The 12,285-nt window shown below is 38.0% G+C and overlaps 1 protein-coding gene across 2 annotated transcripts in view; it reads right to left on the bottom strand.

Moving 5' to 3' along the window:
* The window catches only part of LOC109398279 (zinc finger protein ush), a 334,683-nt gene extending 327,617 nt beyond the window's left edge, over positions 1-7,066 (bottom strand). The window contains exon 1 of one of the 2 annotated variants that reach the window (XM_019670606.3): positions 5,210-7,066. In XM_019670606.3, the coding sequence (XP_019526151.3) occupies positions 5,210-5,252 (43 nt within the window). In that variant the 5' untranslated portion in view covers positions 5,253-7,066. The remainder of the gene's footprint in view (positions 1-5,209) is intronic. The other variant, XM_019670605.3, reaches the window with a different exon arrangement.
* Between the last annotated feature and the right edge of the window lie 5,219 nt (positions 7,067-12,285).

Below are 12,285 nucleotides of genomic sequence, written 5' to 3'. Positions count from 1 at the left end.
AATGTCTGTGAAATAAAAAAAATGATTGTTAAAATTATACAGAAATTTGGAATGCAACTTCTAAGAGCAGTTTGGGGGAAAACTGTCAAAAAATTTCCTAGCTAAATTTCGAAGGAAAACTTCTCGTAGAAGTCTTGTAGAAACTGCTGATGGAATTCTTGATAAAATCTTCAAGTGAGCACTTGGAGACAACGGTGATGGATTTTTACAGGTATCATGATACAATCATGATGAAAGCCATGCGGAAATTTTAGAAGGAAGCACTGAATTGTTGAAGAATCGGATAGCAACATTTCCGGCAGGTATTACTAATGGATTTTTTCTTAAAATTTATGTAGTAATCCCTAGAGAATTTGCCAAAACAATTGCGGCTGGGCTTCCTGAAGGATTTGCACAAGAAAACCCGGTAGAAAATTTGGAGGGAATTCTGAAAAATGTCTGGATCTACACTTTGAAATATTTCTGGATAAATTTCTGAAGAAATTCCTAGAAAAACTTGGAACAATTTCTAGAGCAATACCTAGAGAGTTGCAAGTGGAATTCATTGAAATTTTAAAGAAGATCTTAGTGGAATTAAAAAAATGCATGGAGGCAAGCCGATAAGAACATCTTAGGTCATTTACAGAGAGATATTTGTTCTAATTTTTGGATAAATTTCTTAATGGATTTCAGAAAAAAAAAATCCTGAGAGATTCCATGAACAAATCTAGAAAAAATACAAGCAATGTGAACAAACTAAAAAAACCTGGAATAATTCCTGGGCGAACTTCTGAAGAAACCATTTCCGTCATAGTTTTAAAACCAACTTTGGAAGATATTCAGGGAAAATTCATGGGCTGATTCCTAAAACAAATCTTGAAAAACTCTTGAGGATTTTTTTTATAAAAATTCTTGATAGGATAAAAAAGAAAAGTAATACCTGAAAATAATAAAAAAAACAATTTCTGGATAGGGTATTGGTTCCCTTATTAAGCATGTGGCTCCCATTTTCATCCTACGAATAACAAAAAAAAGTGCTGTTTGTTTTGCTCTTTTTTAAGTATTTTTTGTTAGAAGTGAGCACCCATGAAAACAAAAAAAAACCGGAATCAATTGGTGCCGCCATCGCTTGTATTCGAATAGGATGAATATGGGAGCATGAGATTACTGATGGCACACATACCCTACATTGTTTTGGAGAAATGCTTGAAGGTATCCAAAGTGAAATCCCTAGAAGTGTTTCATAGAGAAATTCCTCGAAAAATTCGAGTAATTCCTGAATGTATTTCTCTACATTTTCAAATAAAACTTGGTGGGATTTCCAAACAAATTTATGGACAAATTCCTTGAGATAATTGTTAAAGCAATTCCATCAGAAATACACAGGTATCTTAGAAAAATCATAGAAAGAGTATTTATGCAAAAATCCTTATCTTTGAGAAATTATTTGAGGATTTCTCTGGCAATTTCTTTTAGCAATATCAGGAATTACTGCAAAATTCTTAATTTATTGAGAAATCCTTCAGGCGTTCTCCTCAGAAATTCACGAAGATTATGGGAGAACCTCCTATAATCAACTTTTGGAAGAATTTTAGAAAAAAAAAAATACTGAGGGGTTCTGAGTGAAATTTCAGAAAAAAAAAACTTGTGGAAAAACCCTGGATGAATAACTGGAGGAATGTCTTCAGCGAAGGATGAATGGAATTCTTGGAGGAAAACCAAGAGAATCACAAACAAAATTATAAAATATGTCTTAAAGGTGCAAGATATTTCTTAACTTGAAGAGTTGCTGGTGAACTTTATTGAAATTATTGGATAACTCGTGAGAGAATTACTTAAGAAATTCCAGGAAAAGTTTCTAGAAAAATGCTGTATAAGTTTCAACATGAATTATTTCTATTTGTGATGACAAAACTGCATTTGTTAATGCTCTAAAATATTATAAATTCTGGGTGGAATTTAAAATATATAAATTCCCTTATATATTTACGGAAGAATTTTTGTCGCAATTTCTGGACAACTTTTTAAAGAAATTCCAAAAGATATTCTTGAAGAAAATCAAAGTGAAATTCCTAGTAGGGTTTTTGGAGAATATCTGGAGTAATTTCTAAAAAAAATTCTTGAATTATTCCTGAGAAAACTCTGGAATGATTCTTGAAAATATTTCTCAAAAATTTTCAACCCAATTTCCAGGAAAATATCTGAAGAACATCGTTAAACAAATTTCATCATAAATGCCTTGACTATTTCTAGATACCTAGATAAAAACCGAAGAAAATTTATGAAACAGAGAAATTGTTGTTAAAATATTGTTATACGAATTCCCTGACAATTTATTTTTAAAACTTCTGGAGGAAATCCTATAGAATTCTCAATTTTAGAAGGATTCAGAAATTTCTTAAAGAATACCTCCGAAAATTTCGTGATCTTTATGAATTTCTATTTCTGGTGAAATTTTGGTGAAGATTATGTAAGAACTCTTATATAAATTTTTGGTAGAGCTCTCGAATAAATCCTGGGATTCAAAAAAAAACCTCTGAAGATATATCTGGCAGAATCATTGGAGGAATGCCTATGGGAATAATTGTGTTAATGGAATTAGTGGAGCAAAATATCAAAAATATTGCTTTACAGGCTGCAAGGAACCTTATAAAACTCTGAAAGAATTGTTGGTAAACTTTATGGATGAATTCATATTAAAATTCCTGGAGGAATTCATACAGAAGCTTTTGACCTACTGAAGAAGTTCCAGGTGGAATTCCTTTTGGAATCTCTGAGTAAATTTCAAGAAAAATGCTGTAAGAAAGTTGCTGGATAAACATATGGCTTTGTTTGGAGTGGTTCAAGAACGATGCCTTTCGCAAATAATTCTATATAACCTGTATCACCATTTTTGCCGAAGATCTGTATAAAAACTGTATTATTTCGAGAAAAAATCTGTAGAATCTGTATCATTTTCCAAAAATCTGCAATTTTTTCATACAGCATACTTTATGCTAAGCTGCAAGGAAAATTGCATGATTACAGAAAAATCTGTATACGTGGTGTGAATATCGGGTAACTCACCGGAACAATCCGATCCCAGCCTTCTTAGCAAACTACAGTAGAATCACTTGGCATTGTACAGGACTAACGATCAAGGCGACTTACTCCGCCAAAGCTCCACTCCTCAATGAGCCAGCATCACACTGGCATGATGCTTGCTGTCACTGTTGCTTGCTAGGGAAAGGGCAAGCAAGGGGAATGACAGTATCGTTGCTCACACCCCACACGTGGCATCCCAACAAACTTTTTTGTTGCACAAGAGTGGAACAAACCACTCATAGGCAAACTATAGCTTAAGAAACTGTTATACAGCTAGTTCTGTTTCGTGGGATCCTTGTCTGTAGCACTCGCTTAACTTCTTCGACTGTTGAAAATGATATCACGCACTTTGAAGTATCTACAATGATCGATTTCTCTTCATCGATTATTTACTCTTTGATCAATAAATCTCGCGTTTAATATCATAAGGGCGTATCTACCATGATCGATATCTTTTCATCGACTCTCACTTTGGATTATTCCGTTAAATACGACCAATATTCGAATGGTCAGCAAACAGAACCAAAGACAAAATCGATAAAGAGAAGTCGAACATTGTAGATACGCCCATATGATACTAAGCACGAGAAATCATTTCCAGTTATTTTAATTGTTCGAGATGCTAGTGCTAATCGTCCTACATTGGTCCTACCTCAATAGATCATCCGAAAACTGATATAAATTTCAGATCAATTGGTTCGGAATTGACTGAGGTATAGCGAAAAGTGCCCAAAATACCGGCCACTGCCCAAGTGGCTCGCTACCCTACTCATAAAATAAGCAAAAGCGATAAAATATTTTTTAATGGTTGCGAAATATTTACTCGTGCGATGTGTGCATTCGTTTTTTTTTCGTGTTTAATGCTTTACTCTCATTGGTTTCTTTGAGCGTTATCTCTCTCTTGGTATCTCTTTTAGTGAGCAAACATTTGAAGAGCATTTTCAGATGCTTCGCGTCACCTTCATTTACATTAGATCAGCTTGCTTTGTGATAAATAATAACTATGAATGAGCTCAGTTACTCATAAAACTCGTTTCTTGTTTGAGTATTCTTACTCACGTGGAGTTGTCTCTTATTCTCATGCAACCGATTATTTTTGATCATGCATACAAGGGAAAGCTTTATCCTGAACTGAGTTTGTTCCAGCTGTTTGGGGATCTACCCAAAACTCTTCACTTGTGTTTCTTGAAGAAAATTTGCAGGCTTATAAAACTTACCTTTACTTTCTAATTCTAAAACAATTCTTTATTACACCACTAAACCTAACCTCCAAAACGTTTGACAGTTTTTAGGTTACTTGACAGTGGTAGCACGAGCAAAAAGAGGACAGCAACAAGGTCGGTAGAGTAGAAAATATTTTTTGTCTATCTTGCTTGTGTGTGATCTGTCAAGTATCCTGAGAATTGTAAAACATTTTGGAGGTTTGGTATCATGGTGTAGTAAAGAATACATAGGGTCTGAGACCATTTGGGCAGGAAAACCTATTTTGGGCACTTGCTGCTATAACTTAGACAATTTTGAAACGATTGACCTAATTTTTGGTACACGATCAGATACTCACAGTATCTAATCATGTTCGAAAATTCAAGTCAATCGGTTGAAAATTGTCTGAGTTATAGCAGCAAGTGCCCAAATCAGTCCTCCTGCCCAAAGGGTGCCAGACCCAAGCTGTTCAAACCACCAACAGTGCTAGAAAAATTTACAGTTCAACAAATGTTTCACATGGGTTGCTTCGATACATTTTTTTTTATCAACGAAACGTATACAAAAAAAAAAGAAAAAATGTCGACACTTATAATGCTCCCAAATCCGTCATTATACGAATCGAAGCCCATTTAAACTCATGATAAATTGTTCCAATAACAATAAAGCATGCACAGAAACGGTCGAAATTTAGTTATAAAAATAAACTATACCCTTCCAGTGCCTTCACCCGCTCCATCACTGTAAACAAAAATGGTATAGCCAATTGAGTCACCATCGACAGAAAAGCGACCACCCGAAATAAATTTTCCACTACGCCAAACATAAAACTAAAAACATTCGACAACCAGCCAGCTAGCCAGCGCAGCGTACCACCGAGTGCCGAATTGACCGAATCCCGAAAATAAATAAATATCCTAAATTGCAAAACAATAACACCTACCCATTACGGTTGTCTCGGTTTCCAGGCTCTGCTCGACGGTCATAGCTCTCGCCTACTATTCTGCTTGGCTAAGCTCCACCGCCTACTGCGACCAGCAGCAGTTCAATCGATGTTTTTGTTCCACCGAAGATTTTTTTCCCTTGCTCCACAGCGACTCGCGAAAAATAAATATGTATGCGGATTAAGCACTCGTTGTGACAATTCGTTTCGCTGTCCCAGCCAGCGCGGCTCACCGAAACAACAAAGATGGCAACACGGGTGCACCGGCCACCTCCTAACACCCACGCGTCCCCAATCGAACTATTTATTTGCACGTTGTTCGTGTTATTATTTCATTAATCGGTAGAACTGTTGTGACGTTCGATAACGGATGCGCGACTACCGGTGAAATCGACTCGCGTCAACCATTCGGGAAGCTTGGCAACCGCTGCGAGACCGGGGCGTCGCGCGTTATTTTGACGTTTATGTTTTTATGATGAGTGCTGCGTTGTGGCGTGCCGGCGGTTGGCCGATCATCACAGCTTGCTTCGACACGATTGCCACTCCAGTCAGTGCTGGTGTCGCTCAGTTTCCGTTTTTGCGCTGCCGCCGTTTATGAGTCATTTGCGTGGAGATATGGCAAAAATCGCATAAAATGTGTATTTTATTTATTGAATGCTCCACGCGGGAGCACTCGTTAGGCCGCCGGTAGCTCGCTCGGTTGGACTGCGCTTTCGACACTTTTTTTTCGGCAGTGCAGACTGGCGTACACCGCGTACACCAAATGCCGAGACAAACCGAACTGAGACTGCTGAAGAGATCAAAACGTTTTGATTGTGATGGAAATGCTGATTTTGTTTTTGCGCTTGTTTCCTCCCGCCGGCCGTGTCTCTTCGAGGCAAACAGCGCACTCTTGCTCACTCGGTCGGTCTATCGGGACTTTTTATCGCTTTTTTGCTGAGTAACAACTTTGTTCACAATCTTTTCGCTTTTATCGCCAGAAAAATATTTCAACTTTAATATTTATTACAAACATGAATAAAATTACACAGAGTGCGCGCGAGTTCCGCCGAAAAAAGGCACAGAGCACTGAGTGAACTTTCGTTTGACAGGTTACCGACAACGACAACAACGGCTGCAGCACGGCGACACGTGTGCCCGACCGAAATTGCAGCACTTTTTTCCACTGTGCATCTCACACCCCCTTCTGCGTGCTCACTCACCACACTGACTGAATGCACTTACTAACACACCCGTGACGATTCACTCACACTCACTCACGAGCAACCGGACCACCAGACGACGTTCGTTCTGGAGCGGGAGAGCGACGAACCGTCAGTTCAAAACAGAACCGAGGAAAAACACCTTCACGGGAAAATCGCACTGTTGCGATAAAAGTTTGACATTTCCGTTCGCGATTGTTATCGCACTGTGACTGATCGTTTCAGTCGATTTCACGTCACTCACTCACTCGCTCGCACCGCTGCTGAGTGCGCGCTTATCGTCGTTTGATCTTCATTTGAATCTCACGCTGACCCTTATTCGAAACGAAACGACGCTCGATTCTATCACTCCGACCAATCGATTATCAATCACTCCCCGAAGCGATGGGTTCGATTCCGATCACTACTGCTGATTTCGGAGAAAATCACGAACGGCGGCCACAACACACGATAGGTACACAAAAATTCGAACGAACAACCGGCCGTGTCTGTTACAACGTGTGCTGCACAACCCGAGAGCGACCAAAAACTAAACCTACGTGAGGGGTTTTGTATTTTTTCAGTCGCTTTGCCACCTTCTTGGCGGCGGTGCGTTGTGTGTGCCCATTACGCTCTCCCGCTCTCTGGCAATGCGGTTTGCAAAAGAGTCTCGTACCCTCGCTCTCTTCTCTAGTCACTCTCGCAATACAAGAGCGCTGTTCTGCTGGTGCTTGCTAGACTAGCTACGACAGTGCTTATACGCGATCCCGAACAGAGGGGAATAACAGTAAAAAAGGCACATTTGCATAAAGCCGCTCTTTGTTGATTCATGAAAATTGCAGATCAACGTGAAATGATATTCTCTGTGCAGTTGAAACCCGGAATTTTCGACTAGCGAAGTTGGATTTTTCTCCAAATCCGTACGTCGGACCAAACTTCGCAAGTGATGCGCTGTATAGTTGACCAGGTTTACTATACAGCGCACTACTTCCAAGTCCAACGCACGGATTTGGAGAAAAATCCAACTTCGCTAGTCGAAAACTCCGATTTTCAACTAAATTGAGAATAATTATATTATAAAGCAATTGGCTTTTTAACCGGTGTTGAAAATTCCATAATCTGAATCTGCACGTGAAACTGGGCCGGAATCAAAATTATCGTGAAATTTGGTGATCGAGAAGCTATTTAAAAACCGATTTGACGTTTGTATGGGAGCAATTTGTTGGATCACCTCTTGTCGGATTTTGTACTGAGCGAAGCTGTCAAGCAGTTACCCAACAGTCAAAAATTAAAACATTTGAAATGTATTCATTTTTAATATCAAAATAAAGTTTTAAAAATTAAAAAAATCATAGTGACTCAGATAAAGGTGCTCTTTCGTATAGGGTTATAACAACCAAAACCGCAACCAAAAATTCTGTTCTAATTTTCGCCACTCCATACATCCAAAATGGGAATTGTATGTAGGGGGCGAAAACTAGAGGAGTGGCGAAGACTTAAGCTTTTACCCTAAACTTTGAAAATCAATCATTTTTGTAAAATTTCAACACTTAATTTGTATCAGAGCTAAAATAAATAGGTTGCATCTAATTCTGGAGAAATTTACAAAAGTTTAAAACAAAATCCTAGCACGAACGGTTGCGTTAGCAAAAAGTTCTTGATCAAACCCCGAGTTTATTGTAGGTATGGTAGATATTTAGCTGACTCATTGAAACTTTTCTCACGAAATACGTGAAATAGAAATTCATGATTGCATTTGAGAACTTCTGTTGAGAATTTCAGTTGATCTGGATTTCAGAAGAAGTTCCTGACAGATTTATGTTGGGGTTTTGTCAACTTCAAATTCATAGATTTTCACAACCAGTCTTGGGCGATAAAAACGTGAACTTTTTAATCTTTCCAAAATAGTCATGAGAAATGCTGATGTAATTTGTAGTACAATGTGTTGAGAGCTTTGTATTGCAATAGTTATCTGACGAGCATATATCGAAAAAAATGTTTTGGAGGAGTGACTTATGAATAATTTGAAGGCTCAAAAAAGCACTTGTAGTAATTTGAAATTTCTGAGTTTTCTAAATTTCTAAATCATCAAACAGAATAAAAACCATTAAGTTTTACAGGTGATCCTCAAAGTTTAATAAAGCTGGCATGCAATGAATGAGGGTTAAGCTTTGATGATGACTACATGTCATTTATAACGCCGATGATGAATTTTGATCCATACATTCATTACAATCAGAAACGAAGAAAAAAAAATGGTTTGCAGTGAATCTTAAATGAAAATTTGAAGAAATCTATAGAGAAAATGAAATTCCCCAGAACATTTACTACTACATACTAGCACAAATGTCCCTCTGAAGCCGGCCTTCTGATACCTGATATTGCGCGTAAACCCCAAAATTTTATTCCCACCTTTGGGTTTCAGCGCCGAAGACCCAGCGCCAGATTCGGCGATAAAGAAAACTGACAGCAGTCGCCGGACAGTTGGCAATCCTGATATTTGACGGCGGCCGCCCGGTAGTCATGGGAGTGGATTGTTGTCTCGCTAATAGATCTTTTCGCTGAAAATGCATGTGTATTGAGTTATTGTTGACAGATTTTCTGCAGTGTTAGTGTGAAATTCAACGGTTTTCTGTATCGCGTAAACCTTCGCTGGAAGAAAACGTCATGTTGTTCAGCAAAGCAAGGAAAATTTTCAGTGAAAAAAGCAATACTACTAGTACTAGTTCTACTAGTACTAGCCACGTCCTTACGGTTATCGAGGAAGGAAAGGGATGTCATGACGTACGTTGCTACCAAATACCAAGATCACCTCTTCTACTCCACGACTGTCACGGGAAGATGTTTTTGATAGTGGAGAGGGGGAAAAGTCAGTTGATCTGGATTCACTTTGGTAAGTAATGTGATACATGCAACCTCTATTTGGATCAAATCTTTGTTTTTATTTGACAAAAATGTTACAAATGTCGACACCAAAAATGACGAACAGTTCAAATAATTTTCTGAATGAAAAAAATGTGGAAAAAAATGAAAAAGTAATGTTATAACAAAAAAAGTCGGGATTTTGTGCCGACACTTGACGGGACGAACCTTTCAATATTCAATATAGGGTGATATTGGGTATTATCGGCAGGTTTGTTCTCTTCGTTATGGGGGGTTTTTGTCAGCCAAATTGCCTGAAACTTGGCCATATAACTCACATTGGTTGGGAAGGATTTGAGGCCAACTCTGAGTTCAATAGGTTTCACAAAACCCCCCAAGACGAAGAGAACAAAACGGCCGAGAATAGGTAATTTCCACTACATTCAATATTCAATATACATTCCAGAATTGTATAGGAGAAGAATTATTTGTAACATTTATTTCTGTCAGCCTTTTCCATAAAATCTTAGTCGAATTAGCTGAATTTGCTACATGGGAAACATAATTGGATTGAGCTTCTTTGATCATGCTGGTTACGTGATTTCGCAGTCTTCTATGATCTTCTTGGGTTCTACTTCCTAATCCATAAACGATAAGCCAGGTCACTCTCCACCATAGCTAAGGAAATCGAATTATTGAACCAGGGATTACAATTTTTAAATTTACGCATGCGGATTGGAACGAATGTTTCATTGATTTCGTGAATAAATTGGTTCAGAATATTCTAAGCTATGTCAGAATCATTTATCGCATAGAAGATAGACCAGTCGGTATTATTTAAAGCATTGTGTGGAGCAGTTTCGTCAATCCGAAAGTAATCACGCATAAACGTGACAGAATCTGGCCGTGTACGGAGAATGTTCAAGGATTAAGTATAATATTATTATAAGAAAAACCCGGTGCAGCCACTTGATTGAAGTTCAATATAAAATCAGTTTCTTATTAGATTATATCCTTCAAAAGCAATAGCAACATCAGAAATTTTATCTGATAGCCACGTTTCAGTCAGACAAACTAAATCCACTTTACTGTTGTAGGAACATTGCTTGAATTCATTAAACTTGGCAAACTGGCGAGCACAGATGCTCTGCATATTCATATGGCAAATATTCAATGTGTCAGAACGCAAAGCCGCATTCATGACAGCACGAGATATATGAGATATGGTACTATTCGTTCGGGTATTTCTGGTCAACGTTTCAACCGACATCGATTACAAAAAACGAATTAGAGAACCTTAGGCAATACACACCCACACCCAATAGAAGGAACCTATTTACCAAAACGAACTCCGAGTGATGAGTTTTTATCTGGAAGAACACTTTTCAAGTTTCGTTTACTTTGGGATTTATATTCAAATTCAGTACGCATGATCGAAAAACACAATTCATACTTGAAACTGTTGTTTGAATAATCGCGGTGTATTGTGTTGTTTACTCGCAGGAACAAACAAACAAACAAACAATAAAGGGACGTAACTTACTTATGTTGAACGATTAAATAAGAGGATTCCTGAAAAAAAATGCTTGAGACGATTTCAGGGGAGTAATTGCATGAATTCCTGGAAAAACTCTCGGACAAATTATTATAAGAACTCTTGGAGCATCTTTGGAAAATTCTTTAGAGAAGTCCATGCAAAATTCAATGGAGAAATTGTTGGAGAAATCCTCAAAACAATCTCTAGAGGAATGTCAAGAATCTAGATAGATATCTGGTGGAATCTATATCGGGAAAAGAAATTCCTCAAATCAATCCCTGGACGGGAAGAATTTCTGGTGGGGAGCATCCATAAATGACGCACCATCCAACACCCCCTTTTCCCTCGAAGCCTATTTTCCCACACCTAATGCATGGCTCAATTTCATTGACTTCCTCCTCATCCCTAAAATGCTACGTCATTCATGGACGGTACCTAAGAAGGAATTTCTCTTGAAACTTTAGTAGGAAATACTTCAGAAATCTCCTCATTATCTCCTAAAGGAATATCATGAGAAATTCCTGGAGATATCTCTGGATAAAATCTTTTAAAGGAACCTTGGAGAAATCATGGCAAATATTTTTGAAGGAATCCCAGGAGAATTTCCTGAAAGAATACCAGCAGGAAATTTCTGAGGGAATAATTTGAGCAATTGGACGAATCCTCAAAGGAATATCTGGAGGAATCCCAGGAGTAATTCCTGGAAGAACCCCTGCAGCATTATTTAATTCCTTGAGGGGAGCAACACAAGTTTTCACTACGCTAAAAGCCATAATCAAGGATGTTTTCGATCATCTGGCAATCATTTGACTCATTTGTCTATAACTCAGTTCAGAAGTCTAATATTAAAATGTGATGTTCGACAAACTTGTATATTATTGTTTTTCCTACAATTATCACCAAGGACGCCAATATTTACGGCGTAAAAGTGTTTGTACTACCTACTCATACTAAACGATCGAATTTTTCGATCGTTTAGTATGAGTAGGTGGTACTAGCGCTCTCACGTCGCATATATGAGATTTAGGATATGGCGTCCTTGGTGATAAATGTAGGAAAACACTTATCTACAAGGTTGCCGAACATCTCTTTTCAATATTATGCTTCTGAACTGAGTTATGGATAAATGAGTCAAATGATTGCCAGGTGATCGAAAACATCCTTGGCCATAATATTCCAAAAATTCGAGATATCCACTGAAAGACAGAAACGCTTTTGCGGGATTTACTATTGTTTTTTTTGTCTTTTTTCGTTTTTTTTATGTTTCGGCTTGGGTAAACTAGTGTCGCCCCCTCCTAGCCTTCTACATATCTGGAATCCAAGGGCAACATAATAGCCTATTTTACGAAACGACAATAGTGTTAATACGTCCGAAACGTCTCGTGAGATGGCTCATTGTCAAGTATACTTGGCAGAGCAAAAAAGCGAGCACAAAATGTCAAGCAAGGAACAATTCGTGAAAACGAAAAAAAATAGAACATTTACGTTTATGGATT

The sequence above is a fragment of the Aedes albopictus genome, chromosome 2 (genome assembly GCF_035046485.1).
Source record: "Aedes albopictus strain Foshan chromosome 2, AalbF5, whole genome shotgun sequence".
Lineage (NCBI taxonomy): Eukaryota > Metazoa > Arthropoda > Insecta > Diptera > Culicidae > Aedes > Aedes albopictus.
Note: the sequence above shows the minus strand (reverse complement) of the source record. Positions and strands in the feature narration are given on the sequence as shown.